Source organism: Littorina saxatilis, linkage group LG13 (genome assembly GCF_037325665.1).
Source record: "Littorina saxatilis isolate snail1 linkage group LG13, US_GU_Lsax_2.0, whole genome shotgun sequence".
Lineage (NCBI taxonomy): Eukaryota > Metazoa > Mollusca > Gastropoda > Littorinimorpha > Littorinidae > Littorina > Littorina saxatilis.
In genome coordinates this window covers 32,395,049-32,416,274 of record NC_090257.1, presented here as the reverse complement: position 1 = coordinate 32,416,274, position 21,226 = coordinate 32,395,049, and the positions used below count along the sequence as shown (strand labels likewise).

Here is a 21,226-nt window from a genome sequence, read left to right as displayed (position 1 = left end):
TCCTGTTTTGTCCACCCCCCAACCCAGTTTTTATCAGGTTCATTTGCAGGATTATTAGGTTCGTCATTAGCATCCATTCCATCCTGTGGCTCCCTGGAGCTAACTGACTCAGAAATGTTAACCACCGATCTATGCCCCACAGCACTAGATACCTCGACGTTATCTACCTCACTCCCTGAGCAGGCCTCCATGTTAACGTCTACATGTAGATTAGAGTTGGCATCCCCATAGCTAGCATTATGGGACCCTTCCGCATCTACGAAATACTCTTCAGGTAGACTGAATTCACTCGAAGCTAAGATATATGCATCCTCATCTTCCTCGTCAGATAAGACAGATTCACTCTGAACATTGTTATCTCCCCTCAAGTCTGCTACCTGTTCCCTCCCTTGGGACCGAGTAACCATTTGGTGTGGCAAAGGGGGCGAATTCTTTCTCAAGTCAGATTCCACTACAGCAACATCCCCATCGTAAGATCGGGCAGATTCACTCTGAGCCACCGTAATTTCCCCTTCCCCGGTTTGTTCTAGAACTTTCGCTCTAGCCTTTGCACGTGTCAACATTCCCTCCTTCTGATCCCTGCTTCCCTCTGTTTCCTGGTTAGGTTTTTCCATCTGTTTTCTCTGATCACCGGTCTGTGCTCTAGTTAACACTCGAACTTTTAGTTCACTTTCTTGACATTCCTGGCAATTGTCCCGTTTACATTTTCGGTATGGCTTTCTTGATAGTGCATCGGAATTTCCATGTAAAACCCCTTTTCTGTACTCTATCTCAAAATCGTAAGCGCCCAGAACTGCCATCCATCTCGCTACCATCCCTTCTGGGTTCTTGAAGTTTTGTAACCATTTGAGCGAACTATGATCAGTTCTAATGAGAAACTTCCTTCCCCACAAATAGTGACGGAAATGCTTAACAAATGTCACTACGGCGTACAGCTCTCTGTATGTTACACAGTATCTTTGTCTGCTTGGACATAAGGTTCTACTAGCGTACGCTATCACCCTTTCTTCCCCATCTTGAACCTGACTCAACACAGCCCCCACGGAATGACCGGAAGCGTCTGTATCCAACACAAACATGCCTTCTCTTCTTGGGTAAGCTAATACTGATGAGGAAATCAAATCTTCCTTAAGCTTCTCGAATGACTCATTACATCTTTCGTCCCAAACATACGGCTGTCCCTTTTTGGTAAGGTTGGTCAGTGGTGCTGCTTTCTCAGCAAAATTGGGTATGAATTTTCGGTAATAGGATGCTAATCCTAGGAAGCTTCTGACTTCTGTGACGCTTTCTGGCGCTGGCCATGTTTTCACTGCCTCAATTTTTATGGGATCACATTTTATGCCTTGTTCTGAAACCACATGTCCCAGAAATGTTACCTCTTTTTGAAATAGGTTACACTTTGCTGCCTTAAGCTTAAGGTTAGCTTCACTGAATCTCTGGAACACTTTTCTCAGGTTTTCCAACGCATCCTCCTCTGTTTTTCCCATGACGATAACATCGTCAACATACACTAACACTCTGTCAAATCCCAACCCTTTCAATGTCAACTCCATGAGCCTTTGAAAAGTGGAACAACTATTACACAACCCGAAGGGTAGAACCCTAAACTGGTAATGTCCAACATGCGTGTTAAATGCAGTTTTCTCTTTGTCATTTTCATCCATTTCTACCTGAAAGTAGCCCTGAGCTAAATCCAACGTAGAAAACCACTTTGATCCCCCTAGCAAATCTAAGGATTCATCAATTCTTGGTAAAGGATAAGCATCCTTTTTAGTCACTGAGTTCAACTTGCGAAAGTCTACGCAAAAACGAACACTTCCATCCTTCTTTTTGACCAAAACCACAGGCGCAGCCCACGGGCTATCACTAGGTTCTATGATTTGTGCTTCTAACATCTTTTTCACTTCAACCTCTATGACTTCTCTTTGTGCTATGGGAGGTCTTCTTGGGGGAAGTTTTATGGGTCTGTTTTCACCCACATTTATGGTATGTTTTGTCTTGTCTGACCGCCCTAATTTTCCGGAGTCTTCGTAAAAGATGTCTCTGAACTCTTCCACTAAATCTCCTATCTTTTGTTTTGTAGGGTTAGTCACGTTATCCTCCACCCTTCCCAGAATACCCTTCAATGCCTCTGGCAGGTTTTCCTTTTCTCTGGTTACTTCTTCTGTTGTCGGTTCATTTTCTTTTCTCATCTCGACACTTTCCACCTCTTGTATCGACGCTACAGTCGTCCCAGTACTAATGTTGGACTCATGGTCTGACAGATTAGTTATAGGAATGTACACTTCCCTCCCCGACACTTTCACCATGGATCTTGGGATTTCTAAACCTGGTTTCTTTTTCAGGTGATGCATTGACTCTACAAGACCCTCTTTCCCTTCTTCCCATTCTCCTGTTACAATTGCTTTCACAATCTTCTCACTACCCGCTGGGATTTGAACATTTTCCACCACTCTGACCCTTGCGCAACTCGACGTTGTTTCCTTTTGTAACTCTATAACCCGACCGTGAAGATGTAACACACCCGATGACAGATCTACTTGCACATTATTCTTCATGAGAAAATCCATTCCAAGAATGCCTTGTACTCCTTGTACCTCCCCCACTATCATATTCATTCGGTATCGCTGACCGCTAATCCCAACAGAAAATTTCCCAATTCCTTTCAGCTCAAGAGGCTCCCCGTTGGCAGTCGTCAGTTTGCTATGCAAAGGTTTGATCTTTGGTTTTCTTGCTGCCATTTCTTCGTATACTTCATTAGACAAAATCGTGGCGCCAGACCCAGTATCCAACAACAGTTCTATGTTTTGCATTCCAATCTGAACCGGAACAAACCAACAGGTGCCTGCTGTTAAATTTATTCTGATGGTAGGCCTATCTTTCGTGGTTGTCTTTACATCTCCCCGATGGGCTGTGCTGTCGGCCTCACGCTCAGCCCCTAGTAGTTTAAATTCGTTTTGTTCTGGTATTTCCCATCATTCCCTCTCTGATTGGAGTAGGGCCTATCATTTGCTCGCCTCTCTTTTCTTTGTGGGCACTCTCTAGCATAATGTGATGGGTCCCCGCAGATAAAACATGTCCCCTTTACCTTTTGTTCCCTTTTATCATGTGTTTCCTTCATCCTTTCGTCAAAAGTTTGCATAGTTTTCTTCAACTGGTTCAGTACGGATTCCAGGTTAGTTATGCTCTTGTCTTCTTCAGAAAGACTCTTCTCGTCTACTGATTTCTTCCTTTCTTCTATCAGATTTACTGACACATCGCACTCTCTTGGTTTGTTTAACGTTTTCTCGCTATTATCATAGCTCTGCACCGATGCGGTTTCTTCTGCTAGCTCAATAGCCTCAGTAAGTGTCTTAGGCTTGCCGTACAGGACATGTTCCTTCATGGCGGCGTGATCTAGCCCCCCTATGAACTTGTCTACTAGGATACCTTCTAAACCGGTGTTATAGTCTTCAGGGTATGCCTTCTCGGCAAGTTCTTGGATAGACCGTCCAAATTCTTGGATGTCTTCGTTTCGCCTTTTTCTTCTATTCTTGAACTCATTCCTGTACATGTTAATGGCGCCTACTGGCGTGAGACATTTAGTTAGTACCCTTTCCAATGACTCGTAGTCTTCTCCATCCATCCCCTTCAACACCCTTTCCACTATTGAATCCGCCTTTCCCTTGAGACACATCCTCAATTGGATTCCCTTCTCCTCATACGACCACCCGTTCCATTTAGCTACTCGCTCGAACTTCCCCAAGTATGAGTTCACATTCGTGCTACCATCAAACTTGTCAGCTTCTGTCTGGCGCCTATGCTGTTGCTTCCCTCCTCTGTATGGGCTTTCTTCAGCTAAATTCCGTACCCTGCTAGATCCTCTACTGCGATTAGTCCGCCTGTTTGATTCCCTTTCGATTGATCCACCTCTCTCCCTTTCTATTGCATCATCTATTTCTGCACGTCTTCTGAAACTACGTCTAGGAAGATCAAGAAATTCTTCGTCCGCGTACATACGGTCCTGATTGGTCACGTTTGATCGCGCCTCGTTTTCGAATGTTCGGTTCTGTCTGGCTGTGCGACTCTCTCCTCTATACCCCGAATCGAACAGAAACTCGTGACCGTTCATTTCAACCGACTGGTCTTGGAAGAGACCTCTTAGGTTCGCTACAGGCGTTCTTTGTGATCGCGATTCCATTGGATTGTATGTTTTGTGTTCGGATTTTTCTTCCCAAGGTACGTCAACATTTTTCTTCTGTGCTTCTGTTTTACTTTCTTCTTTTGTTAAGAAACTAGGGGTCATCGCCTTTGCTGCGCTGCTCAGAGCGTTAGTGACAAATGATATCACTCCCATTTTTTTTTTTTTTTTTTCACAACTTCTAGACCTAGATTCCAAATGCTAACTACGATACTCTAAACGTATATCTTTACCGTCTACGTCTCTTTGTTATAACACCAAATTCTGATCAACACGTTTACGTCTTTACTTTTAGTTCAAAATCGACAAAACGACCGGTCCATTTTTATTTCTAACATGTTTCTTTTTAAACAAATCGATGTTCTCATTGATTATTCTCTGACGCAGATTCCGGTTGTTGTCAACCTTGTAGCCACTGTTTCCGCTAATCGCAATACGTCACCATACGATCTAATACTATTTTAGATCCAAAATGTTCCTACCTTTTATCCTGTTCGTCTCTTCGGCCGTTGAAACTTGAAAAGGGAGGAAATCCTAGACCTAGATTTATCGTATCCCTACGCACCCTAATAAGACTTCTTTTCTTACTTCCCTTATTTCTTAATTATTACAAATCAATACATCCATGTTCAACACATCACATCATAATCATTTAACGCATTTCATTTTCACTCCCTCCGTTTGACCGACCTTCAAGTTACATTGGGTTCCTTCTCTTTAAATACAACAATTTCAACTATTCTACACTAAAAAGACCTAAGAAAATAATTTGTTCTAAAATTTCGTTCTTGGTCCAATTCTGACCCTTTTTGACCAGCCAAAATTCTATCCAATGGTCACGGCGCCATCTGTGGCAGTTCTCCTAATTCTACAGCTTACTATGTTGTTGTTTCTAAGCTAATTGCCGGCGAGAACTAGTAAAAGTTGTAAAGAGGAACAGAGAGAGATAAATTTGCCTATATGTTTCTCTCTGTCCAGCGTTGCAGACTAGTGCATGCAGTTGATGTTATTTTTTCTTTTATGATATTACCTCGCGTTGTGTTTTTCCCTATCTCCTAGTGCAATGCAAATCTAACCCTAGTCTATTGCTATCTCTTCGCTTTTCCTAAGATTCCGGCTTGACTGGTCAACAATTAACTCTATAAACTGAACAGGAACTCAATCAACTTGAACACCAATCAAACATGAAGGGAGTCCACACATGGGTTGTAATATTTCGAGCAGGTTTATTTATCAAAACGGTCAAACGACCAGCATAAAATGGTAAGTTAAATACAAATTACATGATACAAAATTCACCTTACAGGCACACGCTTCCGCTCAGGTAATTATGTCATCTAAAATACCTAATCTCCCAACCCCCGAATCTATCTAAGAGGAGGTTCTGCAGTCTGACACCTATCTAACTACGTCTTTGATCCCATACAGGATATATTTGGTCCCTAACTAGCTAAAGGTTGGATGTCTATAATTTAGAAAGGGATGCTATTTATTCTTCTGGCTCCAAACGGAAGAACAGTTCTTTCCTCACCAGGCTAAATTATTAATCATGTGGATAGTCTGAGACTTCTTATTGCTAGTTTTAATCGTATGGAAACCCAGGCCGCAGCCCTTATTTCGCCCACGATATTTTTGTCCCTATGCTCAAAGTTCTACGCCTATTTAGGAATCATACATGGCGAAGTCCGAACCCGACTGCAATGGGTTTAGCCGACGCACATGTATGTCCGCTAGATTTACTGTCACCTAACTATCTAAATTTGTCGGACCTACCCGGTCCGATTTGGTTTAGTTTCTATCTATCTACGACGATTTTTCTCCTAACCTAACTTTTGGATCGCTCGGAACCAGACAATTCGACTGGCCCGAGTGGTGGTGATCGTCCTTTGAAGCTAAACGTACTCCTATTCTGCCTATTTGAATGAAAGAGAATCACAAGATTCTTTACTGCTAGCAATTTACCCTACTCTGTCAAATTTATCCTGCAAAACCTAACGACCTTTCTGCGCTCCGATCTTTTATACCCCTTCTATCCTAGTAACTCTAAAATAATGTCCTGATGTTTCGCATTGGCTAAATTATCAACAATGGCCGACTCTCTCGCGGAATCATCCGCAGTAAAACATAATCCCTTATTATCCCTACTTTCCCTACAATTACGATGTCCGCAGACATCGTTTCATTAACATTTCAATACACTTGCTTGCTCTACAATTTTATTCTATTCAAAAGAGCTTTAATCGCCCATTAGATCAACATTTCGTCTGCTCCGGTTGGCAGACCGTTGTTCTTTAGAACACAACTTTCATCGGTCGCTAAGCCGATCGTGTCTCCTACCGAGCTTTAAAACGGGCTCTAATGACCCGGGAACATATTCATTATAACTTCTCCTACTGCTTAAAACGTTCAACTATTCAACTAACGCTACAATAACAGGTTTGTTAACTTTTCGTCTTATTCCCAGCATCTAACTTGCTGATAAAACAACATGGCGGCCATCGCCCATATCGAAACTACAACTTATTCCTTACGGAAATCCTAACTACATCATTCTCATGCATTATGACATACGGGGAAAAACTGGCCTTTTGCAATGACAATCCAGATTCCATTCTGGATTGCCTTTGCTATTGCCAACTTTATCGTGTTGACGGCATTCCCGTCACATATGTAAATTTTCTTCTATTTTAAGTCTCCCTCCCTTTTAAGATTTTCTTTCTTTATTTGGTGTTTAACGTCGTTTTCAACCGTTCAAGGTTATATCGCGACGGGGAAAGGGGGGGGAGGGGGATGGGATAGAGCCACTTGTCAATTGTTTCTTGTTCACAAAAGCACTAATAAAAAAATTGCTCCAGGGGCTTGCAACGTAGTACAATATATGACCTTACTGGGAGAATGCAAGTTTCCAGTACAAAGGACTTAACATTTCTTACATACTGCTTGACTAAAATCTTTGCAAAAATTGACTATATTCTATACAAGAAACACTTAACAAGGGTAAAAGGAGAAACAGAATCCGTTAGTCACCTCTTACGACATGCTGGGGAGCATCGGGTAAATTCTTCCCCCTAACCCGCGGGGGGTAACCTGATTTTCTCAAAATTGTGAATGTCTTTAAATGGGGTTTCACCGTACATGTTTTAACAATGAACTGCTGACAAATTGCTGGCTAATGTTCTAACCAAATAACCTACTTAGAACAGGGGTTACTCGGTGTATAATTTTACGTTTTCTGATGATGATTTCAGCTGGTGAACCTGGTGGGCAACGACAGCCAGCGTATCTTCGAGGCCCTGGCCGTGGGTCCCCTGGTGCTGTCTGGTCCTATCGCCATGACGGCAGGCTGTATCTACGCCATCTACTACCTGGGACCGTGGGCGCTGGTGGGCTGTGCCGTCTTTGTGGGCTTCTACCCCTTCAATGTGAGTTGAATGATGGTGCTGTGACGGGCGAAGTGGTAAGACATCGGCCTCCTAATCGGAAGGTCGTGAGTTCGAATCCCGGCCGCGGCCGCCTGGTGGGTTAAGGGTGGAGATTTTTCCGATCTCCCAGGTCAACTTCTGTGCAGACCTGCTAGTGCCTTACCCCCCTTCGTGTGCACACGCAAGCACAAGACCAAGTGTGCACGGAAAAGATCCTGTAATCTATGTCAGAGTTCGGTGGGTTATAAAAACACGAAAATACCCAGCATGCTTCCCTCGAAATTGGCGTATGCTGCCTGAATGGCGGGGTAAAAACGCTCATACAAGTAAAAACCCACTCATGCAAAAACATGAGTGAACGTGGGAGTTTCAGCCCATGAACAAAGAAGAATGATGGTGCATGGCACATACAATTGGGAGGTTCAGATGGACAGGGAAATGTGTTTCTGTGACTGCCTTTTGCATGGTTGCGCAAGACTCTAGGAGAAGGAACTGTGTTGCTACTACAGTGGTACCTGCGATGAAAGAACACCCTTGGGACCAGCCAAAAGCTTTCCTACATTGCAGGTGTCCTTTCATGACAGGTATACTTTGGTAGAGATAATATAAAAAGGGACAATGGAAGGTGTCCTCTCATGGGAGGGTCCACACATCACAGTTACTACTGTATAGCGGTTAAGATTTTAAGGAATTTTGGTTAAATAGTGATGGCTGCCGCGACTCGCCGGTGTCGATTACGTAATACCAGCTGCTGTACTCCAGGGGTGTACCTTAACTTTTTTTGCTACCGGCCAGGGGGGCCGGTAAGTCAAAAATTGAACCGGCCCCCCAAAATCACAACCGGCCCCCAACCTGCCGGGATTTCTTACAACCGCCCCAGCGGCTCGTCGCGTGCTAACCACATACACAAAAGACGTACATTCATACTTATAATGCATACATGTGGATTTGCACTACTAATAACTACCACAAACACACACAAAACTTGATGACTAAAGTGCTATGTTTTAATATAATGATAATTAACCTTGTTTTTATAAAGAATTTAAAATAAAAGCCGCCACAAAGAAACAAGAAATCAAAACCACATTCACACCCTGTCACACAATCACACACTAAACCTCACTGAAAGTTACCCCCTTTATGTACCCCCTACCACACAATTTACAAAGTAATTTACTATGGAACTCTACTCACCACATAAACACACACTACAAAAGAGTAAATCAGCATTTTTTTTTTAATTTAAATTATGTTTTTTGTTGTGTAAAACCAAGTATAAAAAGCTGACTAAAAAAAAAAAATTCTAAGTTGCTTTCTTGTTTTGTTTCTTTTTCTTTATGTCTGTGTTATTAATATTACTGTTAGATCAAGCAGAAGTATAAAAGTTGCATACCAGCCAAATTTACCACAGCTTAAGTCGTAAATAATCAAAAGCATTATATTTCATTTCTATTTCCTTATGAAAACAAACAGATGTTCAGATTTCCTGATCCTAGAATTGTTCACAGGTGATCTTTATGCTTTTGATTCAGCAGAGTTGCATCCCTTGTCCTATTGTTGAAGGTCTGTCTTTTCTTCTTTATCACATATAGTGGATCGGGTTTTTTTTTTTTACTTCCTTAGTTGAAGGGAAATAATTGACAGCAGTAGTACTGTCACTACTTGTACTAAGTTGGTCAGCAAAGCTGGTGTTAACATATTTTGGAAAATGGTCTCAATGAGTATCCCTGCAGTCAATGACATAATTATACATTTCCCAGAAACTGGATCAGTGGTACATAGCAGGCACATCAAAGGAAAAATACAGAGGGCTAGGGGGAATATGTTTGCTCTGGATGGGCGGTCAGATCAAAGGCAGATGCATTGTAAAAGCTGGTTGGCCTTGAGACCTGGGTCAATGACCGGTACTTGCAATCTGAACACAGCTGCCTGTGGAGACACTGACCTTCTTACTCGGGGTCAATGACCGAGTTTTTATCTGAGAGGAAACTGTTTTACAACATGTGAAAGTCTCTGAAGGATTGGTGAGCGCAGGATAAGATATAAGAGAGGGGGTGAAGTGAATAGCGCAAAGAGGGGGGACGAAGGGGGGTTTAACTATTTTGACTGCTGATGCAATCGCCAGCGGCTCGTGGCACTGGAGGGGTGATGACACGGTCAAGTGAGGCGGAGGGGGGTAGATGTCTTGCCAATGTGTCTGGCCTTGATTGGTGGTAGTCCTGAGTCCTTCTGAAAGTGGGGGAAGGGGGGGGGGGATGAGTGGGCAGTAGAGAAGTGACAGATTTTGAGATCGCCCGCAGAGATATTTGTTCGCCGGCCGTTCCAATTGACTACGTTGCCTAACAACTTCAGCGAAATTTGAACTCGCCAGGCGGGCGATTTTAGAGGAATTTCGAACCCGCCCGACGCGATTTGAAGTCGCCGGGGGCGAGCGGGCGAGCGCCAAAACTCACCCCTGGTACTCCCTGCTAAAACACACGAGACACTTAAGATATGGTTCATGTCTACTTTTCGTATACTTTTAGTCATTGTTATTTCTTTCTTCCCTGCTTTTGACTTAGTTTTTGTATGTCTGTGTAGGGCGGGGATGTAGCTCAGTCGGTAGCGCGCTGGATTTGTATCCAGTTGGCCGCTGTCAGCATGAGTTCGTCCCCACGTTTGGCGAGAGATTTATTTCTCAGAGTCAACTTTGTGTGCAGACTCTCCTCGGTGTCCGAACACCCCCGTGTGTACACGCAAGCACAAGACCAAGTGCGCACGAAAAAGATCCTGTAATCCATGTCAGAGTTTGGTGGGTTATAGAAACACGAAAATACCCAGCATGCTTCCTCCGAAAACGGCGTATGGTTGCCTAAATGGCGGGGTAAAAAACGGTCATACACGTAAAATTCCACTCATGCAAAAAAAAACACGAGTGTACGTGGGAGTTTCAGCCCACGAACGCAGAAGAAGAAGAAGTATGTCTGTGTGTTGATTGTTTGCTTGTGTTGTGTTAATTGTGTAAACAAGAGGAATTCTGCAAGATGCACTCATTGGGCTTCATGGTCAGTTCTACGTAATGTATGATTTAGCCTTACAGTGAAACGCAACATGGTCTTAATTCTTTATGAAGCAGGTAATTTGGAAAAGTGATATACAGGAAGAAACTGTTTTGTGTTTGAATTTTTGTTATTGTTTGTATTTATGTTCTTTTTTTTTCACTGCATGTACCTTTATAATACTAAGGGAAGATTGATAATGTTTTTTTCTCTCATTCTCATTGCAATCATTTAGCTTCATTGGTGAGGCAGTATCTGTCAATTAACTGCCAGATGTTCAACTATCTTTGGTTGATTTTCAGACGTTCGTGTCCAGGCTTACAACCTATCTCAGGAGGAAAGGCATTTTCATCACAGATAAGCGGGTGAGTGCAAACATCAAAACTTGTTGTTCTCTGTCTGATTTACTTCAGCTGCTCTGCATCTTCACTGGCCACTGTACAAGAGTGTACTTTACTCGAGGAGAGAAGTAAGTATTGAGCTACATCTGTCAAACTTGGCATGCTCAAATGCCTTCCTAATGGACAAATGTGACCCTCCACCACGAAATGAGTCGCATGTCACCTCGTGCGGTTCTGCGCTAGGCTTAATATAAGTCCGGGGAGTGTCTGGTAACAGTGTGAGGGTCACCTTAGTCACAGGCTTATAACTCAAACAGTTTTTGCTCTTTTCTAAAACGGTTTTCACCACTGGATAGAGCATAAAAAACTCTTTAAGAAAATGTAACAACATGAAAATCATGCAAAGGTGACATGCGACTCATTCCGTGGTGGAGGGTCACAAATATGGACGGGTTTGAGAAGTTGCGGAGGTGTGTGATTCCGAGAAACAATCAAACTAATGCTATTCTTTAACAAACATTTGCAGCTCCCAAATGGCAGAACCCCTAATGATATATTGAGAGAGAGAGAGAGAGAGAGAGAGAGAGAGAGAGAGAGAGAGAGAGAGAGAGAGAGAGAGAGAGAGAGAGAGAGAGAGAGATTTGTTTTGATATTGTCGTCCTAATCTTGACTATTATGAGTGGACTATTTGCGCCTCGATATTTTATTTATGTTCTTACGTTTTATGTTGTATATTCAGTGCCGTAGCACAGCTCCTAAAAGTGGTCCGGCCATAAAAAAAATAAAAAGGTACGGTCCCTGGCCATTATGTTCTCCTCAACTATTAGTGACAATTTCTCGCTTAACGCTGTCATTGTGCGATCTAAGTCACGACCCCTCCTTCCTCCTAACACAGCGCTGAAGCTTATGAAGACGATTTTTTTTTTTTAACAAAAAACTGGTCCGGCCATGGCCGGAGTGGCCGGTAGGGCTGCTACGGCCCTGATATTGTAATATATTGCTGTATACACCACACCCGAGTTTCTCCTCGTTGAGATAATAAAGTGTTCTGTGTCTATTTAAGCGAAACCAACACAGTCTGGCGTTGACCTTACAAGCAGCAGAAAATCTCGGATGGTGTTCTAAGCACAGGAATAACCTTGCACCTGATCATGTCATTAATGTTTTCACATGAGTAATACATACAGACTTGCTCTTCTAGACATGTGGGCCACTGTTGTTACTTTTCATTGCACATTTTTTTCCAATGCGTGCACATGATGAATGAGAAAAGCTAGGGTGTTTCTCAGTAGAGGAATAACCTTGCACCCATGTCGTTAATGTATTCACATGCATGTTAGACACAGACTTGCTTTTTTTGACATGTGATGTTGATGCTTTTTGCCCCCAAGGGGGTGTATGGCTGCCTGAATTGCTGGGTAAAAATCATCCATCCACGTCAAAACACGCTCAGCCCATGAACGAAGAAGAAGGAGGAGATGCTATTTGTTACACAATTTTTTTTTCCGATGCGTGCAGGTGCGCATGATGAATGAGCTGCTCACCTGCATCAAGCTCATCAAGATGTACGCGTGGGAGAAACCCTTCGCCAAAAAGATCGCCGACATCAGGCTGGAAGAACGCAAAATTCTGGAAAAGTCGGCCATGGTTCAGAGCATTAGTACCGGAACGGCCATCATGGTGCCGTCCATGGCAGCGACCTTGACCTTCATCGGCTTGGTTTTGGCTGGCAACGACCTTACAGCAGCCAAGGCCTTTTCCTTCGTTGCTTTGTTGAACTCGATGAGGTTTGTGTTGGCGGTGCTTCCCTACGGAATCAAGGCTTTGTCAGAGGTCACCGTGGCCTTGAATAGATTCACCGTGAGTTGATAGTTTTTCTTTTCATTGAATAAAGATTTTGTTTTGTATGCATGAACTGTAAGTGTTACCTACACACACACATACACACACATGCACACACAAAAAACACAAACACACACACACACACACACACACCAATGCCAGCACTTTGTACACACTAATTCTATAATGCATTATGTATCCGCTCAACGAAGACCAGTCACCCAATTCACATGACATATGTCATAAACACTTCAACATTTTCTTCCGTTCAGGACATTTTGCTTATGGAAGAGATGAAACCCACCAAGGGGTCAAGGCCTCCAAGCAACATTGCTGTGGAGATCAAGGACGCGACCATGGAGTGGGCTGCCGTCGGGGATGTCAATCCAGAAAGGCCAGGTGAGCCAGAAAGTCCTACGTATATGGTCATGTTTGGGGGAGTGTAGCTTAAGGCAATGAGCGGCAGTAAAATTAAACTTGGAGAATACATGGAATAACCTAGTTTTCTGGGTAGTTCTTGAAGAGACTTATACAAATAAATGGAAAAAGTTTAAATACTAATAGACATAGACAGACTGCCGTTGCTATGGAAACAGCCGCCATATTGGATTTCTAGGAAACGGTTTTACAGCAACATCATACATCAGACATGCATAATATTTGGCACAATGATACACATGACTTGTATCTGCAATCATATAGAACGATATTTTGACTAAAGACTACAGTTGAATTTAAATTAATTTTTGTAATAAGGATTAATGAATTTCTAACTGTATATTCATTAATCTTTATCTTTCCTCCGAAAACGGCGTATGGCTGCCTAAATGGCGGGGAAAAAACCGGTCATACACGTAAAATTCCACTCGTGCAAAAAACACGAGTGTACGTGGGAGTTTCAGCTCACGAACGCAGAAGAAGAAGAAGATTAATCTTTATTTCAAAAATTATTTTAAATTCAACTGTAGTTTTTTGTCAAAATATCGTTCTATATGATTGTAGACAAAAGTCTTGTGTATCTTTGTGCCAAATATTAAGCATTTCTGATGTATGATGTCGCTGTAAAACCGTTTCCTAGAAATCCATTATGGCGCTGTGTATGCCAGTTTCCATAGCAACGGCAATCTATGTCCTTTAGTTTTCGCATTTTTTTCATTTCTTTATATAAGTCACTTCAATAACTACCCAGAAAACTAAGTTACTCCATGTATTTTTTATGTTTCATTTTGGTCATTCTAGTGCCGCTCATTGCCTTACGTCTCTTGTCATCACATGTAATTCAGCCAAGGTAGGAATTATTTTTGTTATTTTTTTGCGCAGCTGGAATTGCACCAAATTGTGTTTAGGGAAAATATCTATTAAATTACATATCTTACCCAACTCACATATAGCAATTAACTCTAGTTCAGTGCTGGTAACGCTGTACGCATCCCCTTGGTAACAAGGGAAGCCCCTCTAAAAAAAGAGTGACCAATACCCATAAGGCCATATTAATACATACTTCCGACTTCCGTATGCGCGCGCATACGCCGCCATATGCATCATTCCATACTCAGCGAGCAGTGGGACTGGTCGTGTTTTTGTACGCTCTGGCTGTGTTCAGCCATCTGTCACTTCGTCTACGGACTTGGTCACTTACCTCTTGGTATCTTCTTGCTTGTCTTTTCGTCTCTTCATGTTGAGGTGAGATCTTTCTGTTTTTTGCTTGTGTGTGTGGGCGTTTTTGACCTTAAATTGAACTTGTGAAATTTTCTTGTTTACAAAATTTTTCGTGAGTTGTTTTTGGTCATGGCGGTTAACGCCAAGAAGCGGCAGTTGTCTATACGAGTAACTGCTGGTTCTCCGCCGACAAAGTAAACATCTGGGAAAGCATAGGCTTCCGGACAGGCTTGTGTTTCGGTTCATGTACTGTCTTTGCAAGAATATCGATGTTTTGGTCGTCATGCCTCCTACTCCGTTTTTGACGGCTAAACCTTTAGACAAGGTTTCTCCTGTGGATAAGCCCGTTTAGGCTTCCTTGGTTTATGTGTTTCCCGGTCGTGCGTCTGCGGACGTGGCGACATTGTTGCTCTCTTTAAGTTCACAGGTTTCTTCCTTGGTGGGGGAGATCGCTTCCACGCGGGCGGAGATGCGTTCGCTTCCGGTGTGACGGGGGTTTCGTCTCTTGCCAACGTTCGCCTGCGCCGTCTGCTACTGTGTCTCAGGCTGATGTTCATGCGGAATGGGATGATGGGACCACGCCTTCGCTTGTGGCCTGTGTTCCGGTTCCCGGTGGTTCACACCAGTTTAAAGGTATGTTTTCTACCCAAGTACCCGGGTTCTCCGGGGAAAGGGTAGAGCGTCTCCAAGAGAAAGTAACTCCGGGCTCTGGCTTTGTGGGTGAAAGTTCCGAAGCTGAGGCTGGCTCTGACTGCATTGGCAGCAGGTCGGTGGCGGTTAGGAACCTTGGAGAGCGAACGGAAGATTTGCGCAACCACCCGCTTCTTTAGAATGTGGTAAGGGTGTGCGTCTTCCGCTTCCGCCCGGGGGGCAGGAAGAGAACAGTATAGCTGGCTCTTTGTTTGACTATGGGAGTCAAGCAGGGGGTCAGCTTCCGGAGGGCACGGGAGTGCCAGTCGGCTGTTCAGAAGACGGTGCTTCCGCAGAGGTGGTTGCACTGAATTCAAATTGCCGTTTAGGCTGTCAAGTGCAGTGGCACTGGGGGCTTAAGCGGCTTCAAGGTACAATTGGATCTTCTGGTGCATGTTTAGGCATCCGGTTGGTTCTGATATTTGCCAATCCGTGGCCGATTTTGCTAACGCTTTTGCGGCTGTGGCTTCCGGTTTCAGGATGGCTTAGCCTTCTGCCGTTAACACTGTGGTGTTGGTAGTTGGCGCTCATCAGTCTTCGGCTTTCGGTTCCGTTGTTGCGGTTCCTCTGCTGTTACTCAGGCTAAATCCACTTCCTTTTCCAGGCTTTCAGCTGGTATGAGGCAGGTGGATGGAATATCCTTTCGGAGTTCCGGCTTTTGGGAAATTTGTTCCAAACCTTTCCCTTTTGGCAAGTGTTGCTTTTTCGGGATTGGTTCCGGCTCTCATCCTTTTGTAGATGGTTAGAATACCACTGTACAGGATGATGAGGATTTGGAAGACTAAGCTTCTGGGGCAGATGGAGACGCCTCTTTGTTGACTTTCAGCGAAGCTGCCATCTTTGTTTACATGGATGGCAGAGGTTACTACGCGCTTTTTCCCTGTAGGGTTAGCTGTAGCATTGTCATCTGCCTTTTCTCCTCCATCTTTTTTGGCGTGTCTTGCTCCTTCTTAGGATCAATTTGCGAACTCAATCGATGCTTTTGCCCCATCTCTGCCTTTGTTGGCCTCTCAGGGGAAAGCTCATACTTCAGCTTTGCCGCGTTTTGCGCATTTTCAGCTGACCTGAGCCTTTTAAGGGAATCTTAGAACGTTATGTTCTTGGATTCTCTGTTGGGGTCGTTTGGGCTTGTGAAAGTTGTTTTTTCACAATTGAGGCTCCTTTGTTACCACTTCCTTTGTGGGCAACGCTCGGCTTAGCTCCTGCGGTGGCGGGGCTTTAGCTTGCGTCATCTGCTCAAGCAGCGCGTCACGCGCTGATCGCTATCCGTAGGCTTCGGTTTACTCCAAGCTTAAGAACGTAGTTTTTTCGTTTGCTTTTTCTACGGAACCGCCACCGGGTTCCCCGGAATTGGCGAACATCCGTCTGGATGTTAATAGCAAGGAGTGACTGTCTCTCTGTCAGAACAAGGATCTCCTGGCTATGTTTCATTATGGCGCACTCCTTTACATTTACCGCTTTTTAACAAATCTTGTTTCTGCGCTCTCTCGTGCGCGGTTACGTCCTATCTGGATATGTTTGTGTTCCGTCAGGACGCGGATACGAAGGATGTAGCTTTGCTTTTAGCCTGGGTGTAGGTCTCTTTCAAAAAGGTTTGTTCTTTTGGCGAGACTTTATCTCTTCTTTTCTTGAAGGTTCCTCTTTGTGGGTTCGCTTCTATGCACAGGGATTCTTCTCTATCTTAAAAGCTCACTGCAGAAGGAAAGCGCACGGCAGGCCTTGGCTTTTTATTGTTTTCAAATAAAGGCTTCAGGCTCGCCGTTCTCGACTTTATCTTTTGTCTCCTTACCCTCGCGTTCGTGGCAGGGTTCTGTGTCTAATATCCACCTTTCTTCCCCCTGAGGCAAGTTAGCGGTGGGTGTTGGTAGGCACACAAGAGCACGCTTTCTTTCACACTTGTGGCAGTTATGTCAACTGGAAGTTAGTTCTCGGCATCACTCTTCTTTCGCCTTTGTGTTTAACACAGCGGCTGGGGGGGATTAGGTTTCCCTCTTTGTGGGGGGAGACAAGGGTGCCTCCCTTTTGGTTCTCTCTCATGGTTCGTTTGGTATTTCAGAGCTTCAGGGTTCTGATCTTTTTTTCTAAGTCATACGTTTGTTGAGCCGTTGTTGGATCTATTGGAGATTGTGCAAGCGGCCCTTGATAGTAGTCCTTTACTCCAGGTGTAACTGGGAGTGCAGGGCTGGAACACTTTAGATGTCTAAGGCTTCTCAGCTTTGATAGGACCCTTTGTGGTCTGTTGGGCGTTAAGCAATAGAACAAAGGGTTGGAACATGTGTTGTTTCAAGCAGACAACTCCACAGGGGGCTTTTCTCATCAAGGAAAGGGGGTCTCTCACTCCCTATCGCTTCCTCACGGAACATGAGAGGTTTTGGTGGTTTTACCATCACGAGATCTTTTTAGCAGCGAAGTACCTTCATGAGAGTCTCTATGACTGGGCGGACTCTCTAAGTCTGTCGGCCTAATGGCCACTTGGAGCAGACTCTCTTTGACCACGTGTTTTTGTTCCTTCGGGGGAATGGGAGAAATTTCTAATAATGAGTTTTTGCCTTTTGGTACTATCGCCTTTTGCTTATCTTCGTCGCCCGACTGCCGGGCATGGAGATTTTTACTCTTGTTTTACTTTGAGCGGCCTGCCGGTCGCACAGTTTGGGCCCGTTCTTTTTGGGTTGCCAGACCTCGTTAGGTTGGCAAGAGGGCTCCGGTTTTGCTCACACTCGTTTCTCACGGGTGTCTACTGTAGGATTTTTTTGTTTTTTTTTGAGTTGCTCGGGCTCTTCTGCCCGTCAACTCTGGACTGGTACTTGTCTTGTTGTCTGGCTTGGAACAGATGGCTTACGTTTTTACGGATAGAACTCCTCTTCTCTCGGTACAATGAAGGTGGCGAGCCACCTATTTTGGCTTTCCGTTCTTTTTCTTCCACGTCTTTGTTTAAGACATTATGTGATATCAGTTTTACTGAGACAGCTCGGTGCTAATTTTTCTCTTGGTGGCTTTATAACCAGCAAGTTTAAGAGGGCCTACTTTAGGCTTGCTGAAAGCTGATCTTCAGTCCTTTCTTGGACTTTGCTCCTAGTTTTAGGGTTTTTGTGATTGGATTCTTTGACTCTTTTACTTAACTAGCCTTGCTGATCAACACGGAAATCGGCCATGCTTACTCGGGTAGCTTCTGTGAGAAGTGGGAGTAAGTGTTTTTTCTGCTAATTTTGCTATAGACAGATTTTCGGAGAAAGACTGATCTATGGCACTTAGGTTTCTTTTGGGTTTTCTGGCATATAAGCGGAATCTGGAGTTACCAACTTTGATTCACCGTTCAAATCTTAATCACTATTTTGGCTCCCCTAGAGCCATATTTTTAGCCTTTTGGTCTGTTCGAGTTTTGAAGATTTTTTCTGACTTGCACGGATTGCTTGAGATCATTAAATCTAAGGGCTCTTGTTCTTATCTTTCTGCTTCGTCGCCCTTTAACCTTGAACGGTTATATACGACGTTAAACACTGATTAATTTATATAAGGAAGAAAGAATGTCTTTCAACTTTGGTAGGGGTAATGACTGGTTGAGGTCAACCTTGCCTAGATGGACTGCCACAGTGTTCAGGTATGCCTTCAAGTGGTGGCAGTAGACAGGGGGGGGGGGGGGGGGGCAGTCAGTCAGTCCTCCCCCTTCGAACAGCACGGACTCTATATTCCTTTCTTGAGCATTTTTATGGCTCTTGGAGATTCTGATGTACATTTTTGTACGGTTTTAGCCCTCCACAGTTTTCCGTTAAGGACTCTGCACACTAGATCGGAATCTCAGGAACTTCTTTTTATCTCACTCGTTATGGTGCGCTTTAAAGACATCTCGAGAGTAGTGTTAGCCAATTGGGTCTCCACCATAGTTAGACAAGTTTATGTATGGTGGCAGAGTCAGGCAGGGGATGTCAGGGCAGTTTTGCCCTTTACTACAGCTAGGCCTCACGGGGCAAGAAATTGGGCTTCTACTCTAGCTGTTCTTCGATTTGGTCTCCTGGCAGAACTGTGTTCTTGAGTCGGCTTGCTGGCTTTATGGAAAGGTTTTTCATTGGTGTTTATCTCAGAGATGCCTATGCATTGAGATAGGATGTGTTTCTGGGTTACCTGCTCTGTTAGCGGCAGGACAGATTCTCAATTCCTGATTGGGTTAAGTGCCCTCCACCTATAGTAGCAATCTGCTATATGTGAGTTGGGTAAGATATGTAATTTAATTAAAAATTTTAGTAATAAATTTTCATTTGATTAATATACTTACCCAACTCACATCGTTTATTCCCTCCCACCTCCCCGCTGTGGGGGGTGGATTTCTAAAAAAGGGGAGTGAGTTGGGCTTCGTTTGGAATGATGCATATGGCGGCGTATGCGCGCGCATACGGAAGTCGGAAGTATGTATTAATATGGCCTTATGGGTATTGGTCACTCTTTTTTTAGAGGGGCTTCCCTTGTTACCAAGGGGATGCGTACAGCGTTACCAGCACTGAACTAGAGTTAATTGCTATATGTGAGTTGGGTAAGTATATTAATCAAATGAAAATTTATTACTAAAATTTTTAATTTGTTTGGTTATTTGATTTTTTGACTCACATGCGAAGCAAAAGTGAGTCTATGTACTCACCCGAGTCGTCCGTCCGGCCGTCCGGCCGGCCGTCCAGAAAACTTTAACGTTGGATATTTCTTGGACACTATTCAGTCTATCAGTACCAAATTTGGCAAGATGGTGTATGATGACAAGGCCCCAAAAAACATACATAGCATCTTGACCTTGCTTCAAGGTCAAGGTCGCAGGGGCTATAAATGTTGTCCAAAAAACAGCCATTTTTCACATTTTTCACATTTTCTCTGAAGTTTTTGAGATTGAATACCTCACCTATATATGATATATAGGGCAAAGTAAGCCCCATCTTTTGATACCAGTTTGGTTTACCTTGCTTCAAGGTCAAGGTCACAAGAGCTCTTCAAAGTTGGATTGTATACATATTTTGAAGTGACCTTGACCCTGAACTATGGAAGATAACTGTTTCAAACTTAAAAATTATGTGGGGCACATGTTATACTTTCATCATGAGACACATTTGGTCACATATGATCAAGGTCAAGGTCACTTTGACCCTTATGAAATGTGACCAAAATAAGGTAGTGAACCACTAAAAGTGACCATATCTCATGGTAGAAAGAGCCAATAAGCACCATTGTACTTCCTATGTCTTGAATTAACAGCTTTGTGTTGCATGACCTTGGATGACCTTGACCTTGGGTCAAGGTCACATGTATTTTGGTAGGAAAAATGTGTAAAGCAGTTCTTAGTGTATGATGTCATTGCTAGGTTTAGCTGAAGGTCATGTAAAGGTCACGGTCAAGCATGTGAGTCGTATGGGCTTTGCCCTTCTTGTTTCCTCTTCATAACTTTAAACTGCTCTGGAAAGAGTGACAGTGAAAAGCAAATATGTGACCCTCCACCACGAAATGAGTCGCATGTCACCTCGCGCGGTTCTGCGCTAGGCTTGATATAAGTCCGGAGAGTGTCTGGTAACAGTGTGTGGGTCACCTTAGTCACAGGCTTATAACTCAAACATTTTTCGCTCTTTTCTAAAACGGTTTTCACCACTGAATAGAGCATAAAAATCTCGTTATGAAAATGTAAAAATAGGAAAATCATGCAAAAGTGACATGCGACTCATTCCGTGGTGGAGGGTCACATATGTTTTCTGCGTTTCAGAGGCCAAGAAGAAACAGGACGTAAAAAACGGCAAGGGGAAGAAGAAAAGCGCGGGGGGAGGCGATGAAGAAAAACAGACGATGCTGAAAGACGATGCCACAAACCCCATGTTGTCGGACAGCACTGCTGAACAGTCCACACTGAACAACATCACTTTTTCTGTGCCCAAGGTAATCCACTGTACAGTGTTGTGTTGTTTTTTGTGTAATGGGCTTTTAGATCTGTGAGTGTGTGTGTGGGGGGGGGGGGGGGGGGAATTGTGTGTTATTGTGTGTGTGTCAGTGTGTGTGTGCATGTGTGTGTATTTGTCAGTTTATGTT

At 43.7% G+C, this 21,226-nt stretch overlaps 2 protein-coding genes across 2 annotated transcripts in view; one reads left to right on the top strand and one right to left on the bottom strand.

Annotated features, from left to right (window-relative positions):
- Positions 1-21,226, top strand: part of LOC138945868 (ATP-binding cassette sub-family C member 5-like) — a 58,886-nt gene that overhangs the window by 4,726 nt on the left and 32,934 nt on the right. Inside the window, exons 2-6 of the mRNA XM_070317387.1 lie at positions 7,429-7,602; positions 10,946-11,008; positions 12,503-12,844; positions 13,099-13,225; positions 20,907-21,076. Of these exons, the coding sequence (XP_070173488.1) occupies positions 7,429-7,602; positions 10,946-11,008; positions 12,503-12,844; positions 13,099-13,225; positions 20,907-21,076 (876 nt within the window). The remainder of the gene's footprint in view (positions 1-7,428; positions 7,603-10,945; positions 11,009-12,502; positions 12,845-13,098; positions 13,226-20,906; positions 21,077-21,226) is intronic.
- LOC138945521 (ATP-binding cassette sub-family C member 5-like) overlaps positions 1-21,226 on the bottom strand; it is a 109,543-nt gene that overhangs the window by 59,133 nt on the left and 29,184 nt on the right. The window lies entirely within an intron of this gene.